This window comes from Astatotilapia calliptera, chromosome 17 (genome assembly GCF_964374335.1).
Source record: "Astatotilapia calliptera chromosome 17, fAstCal68.1, whole genome shotgun sequence".
Lineage (NCBI taxonomy): Eukaryota > Metazoa > Chordata > Actinopteri > Cichliformes > Cichlidae > Astatotilapia > Astatotilapia calliptera.
This window is the reverse complement of record NC_137438.1, coordinates 38,844,881-38,865,444: the sequence shown is the minus strand read 5'-3', so window position 1 is coordinate 38,865,444 and position 20,564 is coordinate 38,844,881. Positions and strand designations below refer to the sequence as shown.

The 20,564-nt window shown below is 40.7% G+C and overlaps 1 protein-coding gene across 1 annotated transcript in view; it reads left to right on the top strand.

Annotated features, from left to right (window-relative positions):
* The window catches only part of pde4ba (phosphodiesterase 4B, cAMP-specific a), a 202,275-nt gene that overhangs the window by 9,889 nt on the left and 171,822 nt on the right, over positions 1-20,564 (top strand). The window contains exon 2 of the mRNA XM_026146428.2: positions 20,437-20,531. Coding sequence (XP_026002213.1) covers positions 20,437-20,531 — 95 coding nt within the window. The remainder of the gene's footprint in view (positions 1-20,436; positions 20,532-20,564) is intronic.

The following is a 20,564-nucleotide window of genomic DNA, read 5'->3' as shown; positions in this document are numbered from 1 at the left end:
TAATTATGATATTTGCATTTTCGTTGTCAAATTCGTGCATTAGAATTTGTCAGTAATTTGTTAAAGACACTCTGTTGTGTTTACAACAAAACAGCTATGAGTCATATCACATGGCTCTCATCCAGAGGGGGTATTTACTCAGCTGTGCGGAGTTGTCTCACCACGAGCTTATAATAAACATTGTTGCCAACTCTTGATTAATGCTGCTAATTTTTAAGAGAGAATTTAACTTGGAAACTTTGCTAAACTCTGCATGTCTTTGTTATAGGTTCTCTTCTCTCACTGAGCACTGAAAGCATGTTTTACCACGAGCCTCATTCACCCAGTGTCACACATTCATATTAGCACTTTTTTGGACACCTAAGCACCTTGTTTTACATGCACACACTCACACGGACGCATCGGGAGCAACTCGGGTTCAGTATCTTGCCCGAGGATACTCTGACATGCGGAGTGCAGTAGCCGGGGATCAAGCTACTGATCTTCTGATTGTAGATGACCCACTCTACCTCCTGAGCCTTCACTGCCCACAAGCTCGCAGTGCCTGGTATTCCCAGATGGTCTCGCGTCCAAGTACTAACCAGGCCTCTCCCTGCTTACTTTCTGGGATCAGACGCGCTCTCAGGCTATAAGACTACTGTAAATATTCAAAGACTTCAATAAACCATCCAAATGCTGCTTATTAGCCTCCGTAACGTTATTGTATTGCAGGCCACACACTGTTTATAGTCCGTTTAAATGTCCAGTTATAAATATTCAATCTTATGTGTTGCTGTTTTTTTCCTCTGAAATTCTCTGCGTTTCTCCGTCTCGCTCTTCTAGACTCTGACATCCTTTAAATGAATGTTATAAACAAATATAAATAATCTTGGTCATTAATTTAATGAGTGAATACACAAATGGATGCTGTCTTCCTCATCTCTGTGTCCGTGACTGAAAGATTACCCTCACAGGGCTCGAGCTGACAGAGATGAATAACTAGAAAAAAATGAGCAGCATAATTGAGAGTAATGAACATGCCGAGCTGCCGGCTCGCGTCTTTGTGCAAGAACTGATGAAGTGATTGAAGGACGGGCTTGGGATTGATTTTCTGTTATATTAGTGATAGGTGTGATAAAGATCCCCTCTACATGCATGCTATGGAAATACTAGTGAGACCGGGGCAAACTTTATGGTTTATGGAAATGCGTCATAACAAGGAGAAGAGACACGAACATGCTACAAGTGTAGTCATCTGTTTCTGCAGGCAGTGCTGACCACATCGGCCGGTTTCTACTCCTTTGCCTTCAGGTCATTTTTATGACTTATGACTCTTCATATGCAAATATAGGACACATTGATTACAGAGACGGAGCCCTAGGCACAATGTGACCAGACGTAATGTAAAATCTAAAATATGATGATTTGAATAATACATTTTCTCTTTTTAAGAAACATTGTAACACCTAAAGTCAAACCTTCACTGTTTTCAATTCAAATCTTCTTGAATCAAACTGAACATACTGCACATTAATTTGCACAGTAAAGGAGAAATGAGATAAACGATAGCACATTAGAGGGGCACACTGAGAGCTGTGTTCTTGAAATATGCTGTCAGATAGTACAGGGGTCAACTTTTTTTGGTGTGTTCAAATGTGGAATGAAAGGAATTATGAATGTAAAATATGAATGATGTCTGAATATGTGCTGCTACAGATTAAATGTATGATCTCCAGAAATAATCTGGTTTATATTAGAATAATAGTACAACAACTGTTTATAGTACAATACTACATTCGGTGTCTAATACACGGCCGTGTGTGGTTACCTGTAGTTTAGCTTAATGGGTTTGGATGCTGACATTGCTTAAAATATACTGGTACTGATACTGGTCTTAAAAGCAATTCCTCTTCCTGGAGTCGACACTTTAAAAGAAACAGTACAAGGCATCCAAACATCACGCTACGCTGAGTCAGCAAATAAAACGAGAAAAAAGGGTCTGCAGGTTTCTTCTTCAGGCGATCACAGCTGTCGGTGTAATACAGCATTATATCAGACTGTTGGTCATCTAGAGCCCATGTGCCACACTTAAATGAAATAGAACACAATTATTGTCATTAAATATACCAGATATTATCCTGCTACTGTCTATAGTGATTATGCTGCATGGATTAAAATAATGAAGTTTAGTCTGAAGTCCTCCATAATTATATCCTACATTTTTAGATATAATCCCACAATTATTATCTCAGATTTGTCTGTGTTGTTGATATTTGTTTTATTAATGAACGCCCAAACACGGAAAGTCCTGTTCAAATGTAGCAATTTATGTAACCACAGCAGGTTAAGGGATAATAAATCTTACCTGTTGGCATGTTTTGTTTTTAACTCTCTTACGCATGCATGTTATTCATTTTATTTCTTTTATTTCCATCCATTCTCTTCCGCTTATCCTGTTCAGGATGGCGGCAGGGCTGGAGCCTATCCCAGCTGACTTAGGGTGAGAGGGAGGGTGCACCCTGGGCAGGTCGTCAGTCTGCCACAGGACACAGACATTCGCTCTCACATTCACACCTACGGGCAATTTAGAGTTTCCAATTAAACTAACCCCCCCAACTGCATGTCTTTGGACTGTGGGAGGAAGCCGGAGAGAACCCACACAAACACTGGGAGAACACGCAACCTCCACACAGAAAGACCCCGCCCTTATGGTGGAATTGAACCCAGGACCTTCTTGCTGTGAGGCAACAGTGCTAACACCGTGCTTATGTTTTGTTTTTATTTAATGTAATGAATTTAATTATTTATGAGGTTTTTTTGTTAATTTTTTAATGATTCATTTTGGAAATACTTTTATCCAACATTCTTACAGTATGCTTGTAGTTGAAATATGAAGTTTTGACTCAAGGAAACAGTGGGGCTTCTGCTGACAGTGCCATGGATGCAAGCTGAGATCAGCACCCGTGTAACACATTTACAGTAACTGTCAGTAACAGCTCTGCTGTCTTTGCTGTTGAAAAGCAGAGTGTTATTTACCAGCACTGACCGCTCTCTCTCTCTCTCTCTGTTGGAAATAATTGATAATATAATTACAAAGTCGCCAGTTGTCTAAAAGCACAGGTATGGATCTCAGTGATGCTGCAGGAAGCTCCTGCCAGTGCTTTTTAAACCAGGTTTCCAGGTTACAATCGGGGGTCGGTGTCATTATCCATTAACAGTGTGGTCTGGGTGGCAGCTCAGATATGTAAAGTTTATGTTGCATCCTGAGGTTTTTGATATTGGTGCTGAAACCTTGAATGTTAAGCGTGTTTTTCGTAAAGGATTTTTAAAGGATTTTCCATAATTGGTGTGAGATTTGTTTGAGTGAAAATGAAGGTAAAAGGGTGTGCTGTGTGCCAGAGGTCTGAGCTTTATCTACCATGCATTAATCCGCCCTTCTTCCACCAAACACAACACAGAATCACACCGCTGCATCCTGTAATTATTAGCTCCTCTTGAACCTGCCAGTAGTGTGAGCACGCTGTAGCTCCAGCTTCTGCTTTGCTATTTTGCATTACACCATTTGGTAATGAACGTGCTGTTGTTATTTACTTCTGGGCATTAAATTTAAGCAAGACCAAATTGGGGTTCGCATTAAGCCAAGTCAGGATGGAAGAGAAACCTGCAAATAAAACCGTTCTCTGGACCGATAACTCGGAAATCCTGTTATTCTGCAGAGCTCATTGGGTGTGGGTTTTTTTTGGTATACCATATTTCCCTGAAGTCTCGCGCTAACACTTCACAGTGTTGTTAAAATCAAGTAAAGACAAAACTTGAAGTTCTTCTTTCTCACGTGTAACACAGAACAGGAGACTTCAAACAAGTTCTCACTAGTGTCAATACTCTGCTGCCCACTCACTCGCCGTGAATTCTTCAGACAATTATGTTTTCTCACAGGTGATTGTCTGTAATAGGTCATTTACTCACATCAAAGCAAACGACCATCGCACCGAGAAGTTAGTGCAAAAACAAAAAGATGAAAGACTGTTTTCGACTTTCTCCTCTGGACGTTACACTGCACACAGCGCTCGACATGTCATACACTGTTCTGCCACAACAATAAAGCCGCTGAAGGTTTGTGATGTTGTGAAGGCTTATTTTTCATTTCATTTCAGACTTCTCCAAGGGAAAAATTGGATAATTTATGTGAATGTTACCACTAAAAATGATTGCAGATCAAGCAGACACCCAGACAATCTACTCTGGGTGCTGTGGTAAGCAGCGCCGCCGGCCCTGAAAGGTCACGCAGTAATGGTCAGTGCAGTTTTGTTAGCATCGAAAGGGATCTTTGGAAGGCAGATAGTCGTAAAGTTGTGTCTGTTATGTATATATTCATTTCCTGGAAGGAGCTGGAGGGACTAGATAAGAACTGAGCTCCTGTGCTGCCTCTGTGACCTGGTTTTGAATAAGCTGTGCCTGATAACTTGGCCTGTCTCTTGTTTTCTATTTCTCTGTCGTCAAATTAGTAAAATGATTATCACTACATCAAGTGCTAATATGTAAGTATTACTTCACATGCGATTATCTGAACCCTCACGGGTTTCAATCCCGTTCTACGTCTGGTTGACGGCCCGAATGGCCTGGGGGAAGAAGCTCCTCCCTGTGTTAGCGTGTTAGCGAGCGAAAGCACTTCCCTGACCTCAACAGTGAGAAGAGTCCATCGTTGGGGTGGGAGAGTCTTCATAATCTTCCTGGCATTGGTGCTGCACCACTGAGTGTAAACAGACAGCAGGTCTGGAAGCTCTGAGCAAATCTTCTGTGGAGTTTGCATGTTCTCCCTGTGTCTGCGTGGGTTCTCTCCAGGTACTTCCTCCCACACTCCACAGACATGGAGTTAGTGTGGTTAGGTTAATTGCTGATTCTAAATGATCAGTAAGTGTCATGGTCCCGGGTCGTTTGACCCAGTGTTTTGAATTTCTTTTAATATTTTGATGTCTTATTGTTTATGTTTAAGTTCATTTAGTTGTCCTAGGTTGCCCTGTTGTAATTGATCGGTTATTAGATTCCCCCTGTGTCTTCGTCCTCTGTGTCCCTTTCAGTATGTGTGGTGTTTATGCAGGTGCTTGTCCTTTTGTTCTCATGTTCCCCTCCTCGTGTTCATGCCCTGTGCATTATGTTCTAAGCTCAGTTAGTGCTCTTTGGGTTTAGGTTTCGCCCGTGTCTTCCCCACTATGCTGGTAGTATCTTGTCTTCGGCGTGCGAGTGTGACAAGTCCCCTGTGTTTACGTCTCCCTAGCTCTGCGTGTTTCCTGTTTTACTTTGACAGTCTTGCGTCGCATGTTCTGTGTGTTCAGTTTGCTTCCTCCTGTCCAGTCATTATGTTAATTCGTCCCAGCTGTGTTGCCCGTGTGTTTCCTTTTCCCTCGTCACCCTCGTGTGTATTTATGTGGTCATTCCATGTACGGTCGTCTGCTACGTTCATGCTGCGTTTCAGGATTTTCATGTATCCATGCCAGGTCTTCATGTTAGGTCCATTCAAGTCTTGTTTTTTGTGTCTCTGCACTTGCGTCCTCCTCCTCGTTCCACACGGTCAGCTGACTGTGACAATAGGTGTTAATGTGAGTGTGAATGGCAGTCTGTCTGTCTGAGTTAGCCCCACGACAGCACCCTGCCTCTCACCCTTACAGCAGCTGAGACTGACCACTGCAACCCTGAACTGGATAAACAGAAGAAAAGAGATGGATGGAAGGACTAAATGAAGAAAACATGCAAGCGTTTTGAAAACTGAAGATCAGTGTTGCCTTTTGTTCTACTTTTAATCCTGTGGTTGAGCAGCGATGTTGGTCAAACACAAGTTGACCCTATTGCAGATGCATTTTATGTTTAAGGGTCTGGGCAGATGCACCGTATGTGGAGACAGTAGGTCAGTGCAATCTGCTTCGACTTTAATTTCTGCACGTTTAAGATGAATTTACATATTTATGTGATCAAAAAATATGAAAATGTATCCAGAACATATTATATCTGGCAGTCTTTATCTGTTTTTCTTCTTCCCACTGATACAATAGTGCAGCATTATATCAACATGGTTTCTACTCAGTGTTCCTGGTCTCCTTCTCTTTATTACGTGCTCAACAGACGGACTGCCCTCGCTTTTTGAGTGTTCGACCCTTCATTAAATCGGCACTACATATGCAAATAAAAGTTTCCCTTTAATTGTCTCAAGAAGCACTTAAAGTATGTCAAAGCTCATAGTTTTTAATAAGACTGCACTAACCACGGGCAGGTGAAACACCATCTAGTGCGCTCGCACCTGAAATGACATCACTGACATCAGGGTGAGAAAAAAGGGGAAGACATCAAGTGAATGAGAAATCTAGAGAAAAGTCACTTTGCTAATTAGGAGCTCCCTGAGCTCTGGTTTTCTGTTCTTAGGATGACGATCTCTGTGAGGTGGAAATGAAATCCCCAGTGAGAGCAGTGCTGTGTCTGGAGACAGCCTGTAAACTGGTGATCAGTGATTCAGAAGTGAAGTGTTTTGGCAACTGAAACCATGCAGAGAAGTGAAAACGTGACAGTTACAGTGGTGCTTAGTAAATGAAAGTTTGCAAGACAGTAAGGTGAAGAAAAAACCCACAGCTGCAGAAAACGTGCAGCGGATCTGTTTCCACTGCTCTGACCTTTTTCTGTTTTTTTTTTCTCTCCTCTACACAATCCTCATGTGGGAGGCTCTCAGAGGCTGTAGGCTGCAAAATTATATGAAAAACACGGTTTCTCGCATCTGCGGCATAGATTCAATGTTTTCATTTGTCATATGTCCTTGCAGGGGAAAAAATATTGAAATTATGCACGTGTACCTGTGCAGAATCTGGAGTAAAGTTTTGGTGCTTGCTGTTGCTGTGTGCAGCTGAAGGCAATGATTCATGCACACTGTGTTTTCATCTGAAATGAAAAATAAAAATTCACATCAGATTTCTTTTCTTAATTTAATAATCGTTATGCTGCTAGTAGAGACCTTTTTTTACTTTTAAGCCTCAGTCACATAGACCTAGAGACCAGTAGCTAGGTAAGACTCTGTATTCCTTGATGACGACGACACAGTGGATACAAATGAGAAATCGATTCATTTAGCAGCTGTTGGAGGTTGTCGACTGGTCTCTAGGCCCGCACGACACTGAGTTTTACTGTAAGTAAATGTTTTTCATCATAGTTTCACAAAATGCTGCGCCACATTGTGACATCTTGTACTAGGAAGAGGGCAAAGCAATCGCAGCACGAACCATTCCTCTACATTAAACGATTGAATGTCTTGGCCTCTGAAATGACTCACAGAAGCACTTCCAGAAGTAGTGCAACTGATAGTTGTTATTATCACTGTATGACTCAGGCCCTCATCGCTATAGTTGGGATCTAATAAACAGAAAAAGTCGTGTCATTCATGGATCAATGAGCTCTCTGATATGTCTAACCAGGTTAATAACCACAGTCATGCTACTAGTATCACATTACCGAATGTCACACAGTGTTGGGAAGGTTACTTTTAAAATGTATTCCACTACAGATTACAGAATACATACGAACCTGAAATGTAGTTTGTAACGTATTCTATTAAGTTACTCAATGTAACGTATTCTGAATGTTTTGGATTACTTAATATAATGTCATGCTTTTTACAGCTAAATCAATGCACGATTGCTGTGTGATTTATTACTATTACTGAAGGCTACTCGCCAGCAAGCTAACACTGTTAGCTGACATTAGCTGAGGTTAGTTAGTAAACTGCTTTCAGAACTGCGCATGATTATTAGCAGCTAGCAGGTTGTTAATGCTATCCATCAAGTATAACAGTCTGCAGTCTATGAACTAACCTCAGTTAAGGCCAGCTTACAGTGTTAGCTCGGTTCAGTAATAGTAATAAATCACAATAATACATCGAAGATACTTAAGTGGCAAATGACCCAGGTAGCTACCACAACTAAAACAAGATAGCTGCAGGAGGCTAACATTAGTTTTTTAAAATAGCACTTACTTCCAGATGTTTGTTTAGGTTGAAGTCTTTTCAGCTGGGAAGGACGCTCACATTAGAGCCTCTTATTTTGTTTGGGTTTCCAGCAATGTGTGGAATTACCAAAATTAGAGAGGAGATAGCCGAACATATGAAACAGGAAAAGACCGCTGTGTAATCCATTTATTTCAACAAAGTAACACTAACTTCCAATTATCACATATTTAGATGGTAACTGTAACGAAATGCAGTTACTAAAATTTTGCATTTTAAATATTTTAAATGCGTAACGCCTCTACATGTATTCCGTTACTCCCCAACACTTGTGGCAGATAAACACTAATAAAGTTAACTGCAGTGCATCAAAGTAATATTACAGAGCAAAAAGTTCAAGGCTGTGGCTGGTTGATGAACTCAGCTGTTCACCATCCCACATGCGCTTCATCTGTCAGTGGTACAGTGGCGTACGATGCCCTTGATATGCTACGCTAAGGGATAAACTTTATTAAACTGTTTGAAGGATTTACAGAGCATAGCTTGCATGTAAAGATTGAGTGTACAGTGGATTTGGGAGGACTTTATGATGGATTAAATTATGTTCCACATATTTCATATTTCTTGTTCTTTAATATTAAAAAGACCTAGAAATAAGAATACTCAACAGCTTGGGTTTGGTGCCACATTATTGTCAGTGCCTCCTTCATTTCTCTTACACACCAATAGTACTGTATAATGAAACTATTATTAGGTTAAAAAACTATGGAGTGGTCTGGATGTTGTATCTGTAATCAGAAATCATCCTGCAATGCCAGGTCTGGTTTTGGATGATAGGAAACAGCTGTTAACTTTGCAGCTGTATAGGTAATAAGGATTAGAAATCTAATGTAAATGATGACTTGATTACATCCTGTAACATCGGTGTGGAGAGTTTAGGGATCATTACGAGTGTCCAACACCTGTGTTTTTGCACAAATTAAAGTCCTGTCTGTGCCAGTTTGTACTAGAAATGACTTGATTTATGCATTTATGTGTCACAGTTCAGTATTATGTTGTGTGGACATGTTTTAGATATTTTATATTATGTATGTAAAAATGTATCCTCCATCCGTCCTGCCTGCTTGAGCAGAGCATCAGAGAGGAGGTGACAATGTACTGCTCATCACACACAACTGTGTGTGTGTGTGTGTGTGTGTCCATCGATATTACAAATTCATGTCTATATTTTGAGAGTAACAGCAAACTGAAGAAAAAAGATCCACCCAATCAGAAGCAGCATTATAGCATTTTTTTGTTTGTTTGTTTGTTTGTTTTCAAGCTAAATTTTGCTGGACGCTTTCCCCTGTGAATACAAAGTTCTGTCATCTGGCTCATTCTGCTATTCAGAAGCAAGAAAAAATAACTTTGGTTTAAAGTGGAAGCATTGTGATTAATTAAAATAACTATAACCAACTAATGATGGTGCTAGAGAAAATGGCACAGTTGTCAGAGTCAGTAGGTTGGTCGTAACAAAACTGCGCCACAAACATGGACAGCAGAAGACTGGTAGAGTGAAATGTTGACAGCCTGTTTCTCGTCCTCTGTCAGGTGCCCACTGAATCAGTCAATCAACAGAACAGTCAGGCAGAGCTTGTTATCTTTGCTCTATTAGTCCGATTCACAACACGCTCTATTGCAGCTCGTTTTCAGTGACGTCACTTACACACCACAACGTGTGTGTGAGAGGTACGAGAAGAGATGTGACAGAACATCTTGTCACATTTTGCTTTGTCACCTGAAAGTGAATCGGGTGGGTTTTTCAGGTTATACCATACTCGACTAATTTGCTGACTGATGGCTTTATATTGCGGTGAATGTCTGAAAAATACATTTAACCCTATATGAATATTCATGAAAAGCAGTGTTACTAGGTGATGACACCTGTGTTACCGTGGGTCACCGTGGGTTGATACTGGTTTGGATTCAACATCATAGCCGCTCACAATAGAACAAAGTAAACAGAAGAATAAAATCAAAGACTCAGCAGCACTGAGTCCTGTCGCTCTTAAATCTATTGTCACCTGTTTAGCAGGAGTGGGGTGGGTGGAGGTTTGTCCACAGCGGTCATGTCAGTGGGGGGATCCGGTGTTTCTCTGTAAATGTCACATTCCCGTGGCAGCGTGCTCGCTGCTCGCTCAGATTTTTCGCTGTAGAAAGAAGTTTTCTTCCCAAACAGTGCACAGCGGATGCTATGTTTTTGTCACTTTGTACAGAATCAAACTTAAAGTAATGTGAGTACTTCCAAGCTTCAAACGCTGCATCACGCCACATTATCCATTGTTGATCTGCACACGTCTGTTGCTGCCACGGACGTCGCACGCTCATACGTCAAACAACATCACGGTTTAGTAACGCAGCATGCTCACGGAAAAGTAACAGTAATCGAATTACTTTTTTGCAATAGTAAACCCTTACTTTACTCATTACTTGAAAAAAGTAATCGGATTACAGTACCACGTTTCTGCCCGTCTCTGATTACAGTACTGCGGTTTCCTGCATTACAGTTCTGGTTTCATTTTTCCTCAATAGAGAGACGACTACTTCTCAGTTCATCTCCTGCTTTTCTCAATATTTAACCCAGACGTCTATGTTCCTCCAGCCTTAACCAAACGTTACTATCAAAAAAATGTTGCAAATCCTTCTTGTCTGCAGCAGATGGCACAGAAGTGCAGATCCTAGCACTGTTACCTCACCGTTTCCTACCTGGAGTTTCCTGTGCAAGCTTCTCTTCCAGTACTCTGCTTTCTCCTACAGTCTAAAAACATACATGTTAGTTGGTGAGTCGACATATATTCAGCAATGTAAACACTAGCATGTCATGCTATGCCACCAGCAAGGACATATGTCATCTTGGCTGTCCACTGTTAATCTGATTAGTACATGTAAATGGCCTGCAGTTGCATTCTTTGTTTTCATGCGTTCATCTAAAAAGAGAGCACTTATACGCACGATGCTAGAGAAATATGGTAGCTGCTGGTTGCATTTGATACATGCTTGAGAGGTACCGCCAGGCAACATATTGATGCCTTGCAGTATTTAGGTATTTGTGGAAGCAAGATTTGATCTTGCCCAGCATTAGGATGGTGTGCTTTAAAAACTAGCTTCAGTGGTCACAATCAGCCTTTTGCTATAAGAAGACTCCTTCCAAAGTTGTGATGTTGAGCTCAGGGTTACCACCACCTCTGCTATATTTTCAGCGTGGCTGCAAGCCAGAGGGAAGACTGCGTCACAGAGAGGTCCGCAATTTTAATGAGGCATGGCATGGTAATTTTACTCAGCCACAATAGTTCATTCTGACTGCTGGGTGAGTGACTAATGTTATTAGCAAAGCACAAAGGAGCCGGTGCATTTTCATGTCGCTCTCATGCAAAGAGCACACGGAATATATTGTTTTGTTGGGGTAATGGAAATCCTGCTAATGTTTGTGTGTGCTTGTGTTTGGTCTCAACACCTGTCTTTCCTAATGCTGTTAATTAGGCTGAAGTAACGCTAATTAGGACACCCCCCCCCCCCCCCCACACACACACACACGCACACACTATTGTGCTACATCCCCTGAGGGTAAAGAGCTAATCTGTGTTCATAAACTGTTTTCTGCATCTGTGCTGCCCATCACAATTTTCAGAAACACAGATTTCCTGTTTGCACTAATTATTTGCTGATGGCGAAATGATGAGTTTCTTTATAGAATATATATTAAAGACATATATTATGAACAAATTCAGTAATTATGTAGTTGGAGCCATTTGGATTAATGAGTGCAGCTTATTATTAGAGAAATGATTCTCAGGTTTTCCCTCTAAACAACCAAACCCTTCCAAAATACACTGACTGCATTTTGTGTTAAAATGGAAATATGGGCGTTTGTGCATTATGTTTAACCATACCATCAGAACTCTTTAGGATTTACTCTGATCTGTATGGATTCAAACTGAGCACATGTCCTCCAGAGCGCTGGCTGTGAGCACAGAAGCCCCGCCCACCTGCTGTTCAGATCTCCTGTTTGCAAGTAGCAGATGAGTTCAGACGAAACCTGGCTTAAAAGGAGGGTGGCCTTTAAGAGAGCTGCACAAAGGCCCAATATGCTATAGCATAAAGATTATTTTTGAGCTGTGGATTATGCAAAGCTACTCGTGTGGAGTACAAAAATGAAAATGTGGAGGTGGAAATGCGCACGTCCTCTTCAAAACATCATTTTTTTTTACTCTCTTTGCAATAAAAAAGTTTGTATGCCCTTAAGCTGTCCTCGATATTAACTCATTTTAATGTTAGCCAACAGTAATTGTTAATGGTCTGCTGTCAAAGTTAGACAAATGACTTTAGATTTTATCCTTCAACATTTATTATCTCTTGAAGGTGCAGAGTGGTGATATGCTGTCGCAGCAGGCCAGAAATAACCGTGTTTGAAGACAACAGCTGAATATGCTCGTTTGTTTGTTTCTTCACCTGGATTAAGATGTTGTGATGTGTACCGATTATATAAAAGTAACGTATCTTGAGGGCTTGTCTTGTCCGCTCGTGCTGAAAGATAATCTGCATCAACGGCGCCATTATCATGTGACATATGTCATCTCCAAATGTCGTCATTGCCCTTGACGCAGCTTAATGCAGGAACAGTTTTGCATATTTGGAAAATGCACTTGAGTTGCTGATTTCATTATAAGCTCTGCAGCCATCAAGGTAAACAGCTCAGAACATGAAGGTTTTTTTCTTGTTCTTTGAGAGCACTCCCAATGTTTTTTCACTTTTTTGAATTTAAAGTGATTTCTCTTCTTCAACTTGAACTTCAACAGCAGTTTGCCACATGGCCATGCCAACATGAAAAAATGATTTTTAGTTATGTTGGAAAAGAATGAAAAAAAAAATCTTTTCCTCTGTTTTGAGAGACACCCTCTTTTTTGAGCTGTGTCACAATTAGTCAGTGTGAATGTCTGGAGTTTCTTGAGTGGACCCGGGCCTTGTCTCTGTGTTGTTAGGTACCTGACTGCTTAGACGTGTCCACAGGAAGCTGAGAGCTAGTTGTTTCCTGTTATACAAGTCATGGTTTCTGGTCACCAGATCATTTGTAGTGTAAATACAGCTTAAGAAAGCTGGGGTGGGTAGAGCTAGAAGCAGGTTAACTATGCAAAAGGACTAGTAGCAGGGTCAAACATCTTTCATGACTATCATCCCATCTGTTGTTTGCAAATGGACTTCTTTAGGTTTGTGAAGACATTTAAGTGAGGTCCAGGTAATAAACCCCTAGTACAGGCTGTCGCCTTTGGACCCTCCTGAGGGTAGGGTTGGGCGATTGGACGAATATATCTCACATTGAGTGCATTTATCCTAGGGCTGCTCGATTATGGCAAAAATGATAATCACGATTATTTTCACTGAAATTGAGATCTCAATTATTTGACGATATTTATTTAACCCTTTAAGACCTACTATAGAACCAAGTCCGCCAGAGCTTATATTATTTTTTTACATGCTGTAGAGCCATTTTTGGGAGCATTTCAAGTTGCTATACATCAATACAACTGTTATAGCCCATATTTTAATAATATGTATGCATTAAGTCCATAGTAATTACATTAATTGCAAAAAAGTGCAATAAACTACAAAAAAATTGAAAATCGTTTTTGTTTTTTTTACATATATTTCTACTTGGAGAAATTTAAGAGGCTTATCTCTCAAAACTTTAAATACAAAAAAGTTGAAAAAAATAGTTTCCCACCACAGGAAATTTATTTTGAGTGTCTTAATAGTTTTATTTTGGAGATACAGCAATTTTTATATACTGCAGAAAAAACAAAAAACAATCCTATGATGCGCTTTTTATGCAATTTTTGCAAAGCTTTATGTGGAAGGAAACCGTGACCGAGGACAAGCTGATGACATAAGATATAAGTACAACTCCTCCGGTTTCATATGCAAAACAAATTATTGCGCTAGCTTACGCGTTCCAGTTCTACTGGGATTTAAAGGGTTAACAATAACAATGTATTGAATAATGACTTTAAAAAATAATATAAAATAGTGTGCAGATACTGATAACAGTGCAAATGTTTGCAATATAAAAAATAAATGAAAAATGTAAACATCTATGTTTAGTGAACTTTGCAGTGTTGCTCTGTGGTGCAGCTATGACACCGTAGCAAAGTTTACACACTGTGTCTACTTGATCCACATCTGACTCCGCGAACCCATAATGTTTCCACACCACTGAAGTTTTTTTTTTTTTTACCTCTCTTTTCAACCAACGGCAGTCACTCTCCTCTCCAAATAACTTCTGCTTAGCTTTCCGAGCTTCCTCGGGTCCTCTTAATTGTTGCGATGCATGTTCAAAATGCAGAGAGGTGCTGTGCCACACAGAGCAGCGCGAGAGTAAAGCACGAGGGAGGGGCTAATAATCGGCTCAGTCATTTTTAATGATCGTTGAAAACCCAGATCGTAATCGTGATTAAAATTCGATTAATTGAGCAGCCCTAATTTATCCAGTCTTTAAGTGATGATGTGATGAACCCAGCTTCCGGGTCCAAACTAATTTGTGTTTATTAAGGCTGTTGTGTTTTCAACATGTTTTAATGCTTTGTATCTTGTTCTATTTAATCCGTTTTACAGCATCCTGCCAGCCTCACATTAACCTTTATCAAGTGGAAAAAAGTTAGCGTTCATCCTCCAGCTTCTGTGTTTATGCTAACATAGATGTGTCGCTAATGATCACGTAGCACATCATTATATAGCAGCTAGCCCAAGTTCAGTAACCCTACAAACGTCACTGCTGTTTAGTTTTCTGTCTTCATTTATGTTGGAAGTGATAGCAGAGCTGTACGTTTTCATTTTCTCAGAAATCTCTCAGTCAGAACATGCTATATCATGTTTAGGTGGAAGCTAGCGAGCTAACTTCCTGCTAACTTCTACCTCTGTTAAATTTAATAAATCCTGTTTTCATGGATGCCTGGATGTTAAACTTAATTGTTATACCTGGTAAAGCAGCAACGCTGATCATTTTATTAAAGATGAAAGAATTTAAACAGCTTTTAACTCTCAGTGATACCGCAGTGTTCGTTTGACTTTGGGACCTAAATCGGAGTTTGGACCCAGAAAAGGCTAATGACATCAGATTTAAAGACCGGATAACACTTTATAAAAGTATTGCATCATTTTTATTTCCCCATAATAACGATCTCATAATGATCCCTCTTTAGATCCGCAAAACTTAAATATCATAATATAGATAGTATATTATGAAACCACCTAGGAACAGACTAAAATGACATTTGATAAAGTACAGCAGGACACAGGGAGGGGTACATGTTAGTGGTTAAAACAAGCGAGCTGGAGAGCTGTGGAAGCTTCTTCCTGTTTTTTCATCCATAGATTTCCCAAACAGACATGAGAGTTTTATACTAATCTTGTAATTGAACTCTTAGAAAGGAATAGAATAGTCTTATTTCTGCACAGAAATACTTGATCTAGTCTTCTTCGCTGTCTCCTCTGTTTCACAGAATCATCTGTCTCGCTTGCATGTAGCTTTCTGCACTTCTACACCTTCATCTTCATCTCATTCTCCAAACACCTACTCGTGCAATTTTGCCCGTCCTTTTAGACATCGTCTCCTCACAATTCTCATTCTTTTTCTCTCTGTCTGCCTCTCCCTCTGTGCCCATTTTCTGTCACTACTGAAACTCATCTCGCTGTCTGCCAATATCCTGGGAACAAAAAAAAGAGCGACCCTCCCAGGTCACTTGAGGAACAATTCTTGAGGTTTTTTAACAGCTACTTGAATTGTTCATTAGAGAGACTCGATGACTGTGGAGTCTATCTTATCTGCTGCTTTTGAATGATTAGAATGGGGGAATTAAAGTGTGCCAAAGCATTAAGGCTGTTTTGGGTTTCATTAGCCGGTTGGTTCATTAAGACGTCTTACCAAGAGGAACAATTACAAAAAGAAAAACTGTCATTTGCAGAGGAAAGAGAGATAACTCACAAAGATTAGCAAGATTATTTGAAAAGATCAGGTAATGGCACTGATTAGCATGTGCCTTATGATTCCTGTGCATGCTCCAACGCCTTCGCATGAGTTTGCAATCATTTGTCTACCATTCAGTCACTTTGTGCACATTTTCAAACAAACTGTTTGACAGAATTAGCACTTTGTCTTTTTAGATGAGTACACCATTTTTTTACAGACTTAAAAAGTGGTGAGATACCAGCACTGCTTTTAAAGTAAGGTTGTGTAATGTTATTACATAATGTTTAAAATAATATTCTAACAGTGGGTTAAAAGCAGAGGCAGGGTGTGATTTGTGGAAAAAAAAATCAGAAAGGCTGATATTCTTGAAACATTTAAAAAACTACCGTCTGCTTTACTGTGTTGGAGTATTTATTATTTAGTGCTGCTGTCAATGTAGTGTAGAATATTAAGAGTTTAAACCAAAGTTTTACATCAGTCTTATCCGGGGTTGCAAGCGGAGCTGTTCTATCAAACGCTTGTAAGAATGTTTCAATCTCTTTAATTAAAATTAAATTAATTAATTTGCACAATATTCTCAGTGTTGTCCGTTGCTCTCCATAACACAGGGGATCTAATCAACCATAACACAAAGGCTTAAGTGATATTTTAACAGAATAAATCCCCCTTCAGACAGCACCACTTGAGCAGGTGTGCCACTTAACGTTAATATGAGATGATTTTAGTTGCGCAAAGAGCTGCAAACCTAATAAATTAACAAAATGAAGTGAAGCATTTTAGTAGCATAAGTTTGAAAATGTGATTATCTTCTTAAACTAAGACAACACTATATTCTCGCTCCTCACACAAGGAAAACAATCTCCTTTGGTGAGAGACTTGTGCCTAATTATTCTGCTTTCCTGTGGAGGGGCGGTCGTCTGGGGCACGTCACTCTTCTTTGCCTGCAACATCTCTCACCATCGAGAGGTCTAACTCGTGATTCATACAGTGAGCGACGGTCAGGTTAGGGTTGATTGTGACAGTTGCTCTGCATTAGCCCATTATAGCAGCTATGCCATCAGTTGCAAGGCCAACAACCTGGAGGCAAAACATTTCTTCAGAGATGTTTGTATGTAAATGCTCTCTCGCATAATGTTACGGATAATAATCACAGTCCATGAATATAATTCAGTGGGTTTAAACACTACGCTGTAAAACTGTCTCCTGTGTGGAAAAAGTGATGGCCTACATTTTTGTGCAAACGTGCTGCAGCTATCCTACGGATGGCTTTGTGTTAATATTTGTAATATCTCTGTATCTGTCGCTGTTGATAGAAGCGAGAGAGACAGAAGTTAGAGTCATGCTGACATTTATGGCGCTTGATAACAGTGAAAAGCAAAAAGATGGAACCGGAAATGAGCTAAAAAAACACATTTTAATTGAGTTAAAGCCAAATTTATTGTATGTGTTGCGGTATTGTTTATGCATTGTATTGGAACTGTTCCCATTTTTATCCCAAGTATCCGTGACATGACGACTGCAAAGCAGAGGCCTAATTGCTCATAACATGTAAAAACATCTGTGTGGGTGTATAGATTCCAATAATATATTTTAACAATGAGTGTGTGTGTGTGTGTGTGTGTGTGTGTGTGTGTGTGTGTGTGTGTGTGTGTGTGTGTGTATATATATATATATATATATATATATATAAAATCTCTTCCCCAACGGTCAACGACTAGAACACATACTTCTGTTGAGGAAGTAAATAACCATCATTTGGCATCTTAATCAAAACAAGTGTAAAACAGTTCATCTAAAAAACAAAGAATCATGGATTAAAAAAAAATATTTATCCATCGGGGAACTTTTGCGAGATCTCGCAAAAGTTTTAGCCGCATTCTTCGGAGGCCGCCAGCTCGAAGCCGACCGGGAGGTCGAGGCACGATGTGCCGGGAAAGCGGTGTTCCTCCCGGCTGTAGTAGGTCTCGACCTCCCGTTAGCTTCGAGCTAGTGGATGTCAGATCTCCGAAAACGTCGGAGCACTTTTGCAAATATGTGATGTCTTGTAAACCAAGCAGGTATCTGACATTTACACAACTACAAAATATCTTAAAAGTGTATTTTGTGAGCCAGAAAGAGTAATATTACAACTAAGTAGCTGCCGCCATTGTTGGAATTCAACTTTTGCGAGATCTCGCAAAAGTCAGTCTTAATTTTTTTTTCTTCCATGTCCCATGCGGGGCTCCGTAGAACACTGCGGCATCACTGGGAGAGACATTTGTAGGGTTACTGAAGTTGGGCTAGCTGGTATATAATGATGTGCTACGTGATCGCTAGCGACACAGCTATGTTAGCATAGCATAAACACAGTGAAGCTGGAGGATGAATGCTAACTTTTTTTCCACTCGATAAAAGTTAACGTGAGGGTTCCTGATGATTAGAGACAAATGCAATCGCATGGCAGGATGCTGTAAACGGACCAAACATCAGTCAGGAGAACAACTGAGATAATCCATCGACAATACGAGGTTAGTCATTAATATACTGCAACAACATGGGAATAGAGCAGCTGCCAGAGAATTCAGCATTAATAATAATAATGGATTGCATTTATATAGCGCTTTTCTAGGCACCCAAAGCGCTTTACAATTCCACTATTCATTCACTCTCCCATTCATACACTGGTGCATGCAAACTACAGTTGTAGCCACAGCTGCCCTGGGGCAGACTGACAGAAGCGAGGCATCGGCCCCTCTGACCATCACCTGTAGGCGGTAGGGTAAAGTGTCTTGCCCAAGGACACAACGACCAGGACGGAGAGAGCTGGGGGATCGAACCGGCAACCTTCCAGTTACAGACGAGCTTCCCAACCCCCCGAACCACGGTTTTGGCTTTCCTCATATTCCAAAACGTGCTTTGTCTTTTCGCGATTACTGTCACTCGACATAATTTGCAGATGATATTTTTCTGCTTAACATCCGACTGCTTAAACCCAAACCAGGTGCATATGAGCAACGTCGCACCTCCTCCTCCCCACGTGTAAGCTCCATGCTTGCAGCCGCTGCGATGCTTTCGACCAAAACAGGTGCAGCTTGATGACACCATCAACATGCGCTATCGTGGTAGAGCGGTATAAGCAAAACCTCTACCGTTTGCCAAATTCATATCGTTTCTACCGCCCACCCCTAGCTGGAGCCTATCCCAGCTGACTTGGAGTGAGAGGCAGGGTACACCCTGGAGTCTGTCAGAGGCCTAACACATAGACATACGCAACCATTCGTACTCACATTCACACCTACGGGCAATTTAGAGTTTTCAATTAACCTAACCCCACTAACTGCATGTCTTTGGACTGTGGGAGGAAGCCGGAGAGAACCCACGCAGACATGGGGAGAACATGCAAACTCCACACAGAAAGATCCCGGCCTGATGGTGGAACTGAACCCACTGTACTGCATTTATATTTTAGAATTTAAAGCATCATTTTGATTATAAATGGTAAATGGCCTGAATTTGTATAGCACTTTACTCAATCCCTAAGGACCCCAAAGCGCTTTACACTACATTCAGTCATTCACACACTGGCAGTGGGTGTCAGTGCCCAGTGTGCCCTGGGGCGCACTGACAGAGACGAGGCTGCCGGACACTGGCGCCACCGGGCCCTCTGACCACCACCAGTAGGCAAACACGGGGTTAGTATCTTGCCCAAGGATATTTGGCATGCAGCCAGGAGGCAACCTGGGATCGAACCACCGATCTTCTGATTAGTGGCTGACCTGCTCTGCCACCTGAGCTACAGCCACCCCATGATTAAAGAGCTTGCTCATGCTGGTGGATTAACGATTAAAGAAACATAAAAAGTGATTTAGGTAATTATCAATATTGTTAAATTAGAGAAGCTGTGGCATAAACCTTAAACCTCTGTGGTGGTCTAATAAATTTGTTAGACGCGATCTGTATCTTGTCTCTTGTAAGAACTAATAATCTTGTTCATTTCATCCTCCTTCAACACCAAATTCCAATTTCAATGAAATTTGAAAATTGGTTTTATTTGTTTTCTACATGAGTCAGATTTTATTGGAGGACTGGGGAGATCGTAGGAAATGCAGATAAACAAAAATCAATGCATCATTAGAGCCATCGCGTCGCCACAGTTGCCAGCCAGCTCCTCTCTTGGTCTGTTTTTTATGGGAAGAAAATTTTGCACATTATTGCATGCTGGTGCTACTGCGCTGATGCATGACACTCATAGGAGCAATATTGAGGCTAGGCTGTTTCGACTGCTTTGCTTTATTTTTCTCAAACAAAGATGAGCCTGAATCCTAAACTCATTGTTGGTGCATGTGTGTTTGTGTACAGGTGACAGGCACAAGCAGTAAAAACGTGTTTTTTCTTTAAAAAAACCATGATCTCTGAGTTACTCCTAATAAAATATAGATTATTATAACTGGATGTTTCCAGAAAAGACGAAATGATAATTCTCTCTATTTGTCTTTTCCAGGTTTGCACGTGAAGCTGCTGTGTTTGGACAGCACGAGAGATACTTACGGAAAGATGAGGAAGAGCAGGAGTGTCCTCACAGTCTCTCCCAACAATGTAAGTCGGCATGTCCTCAAAATATCTCAAAAG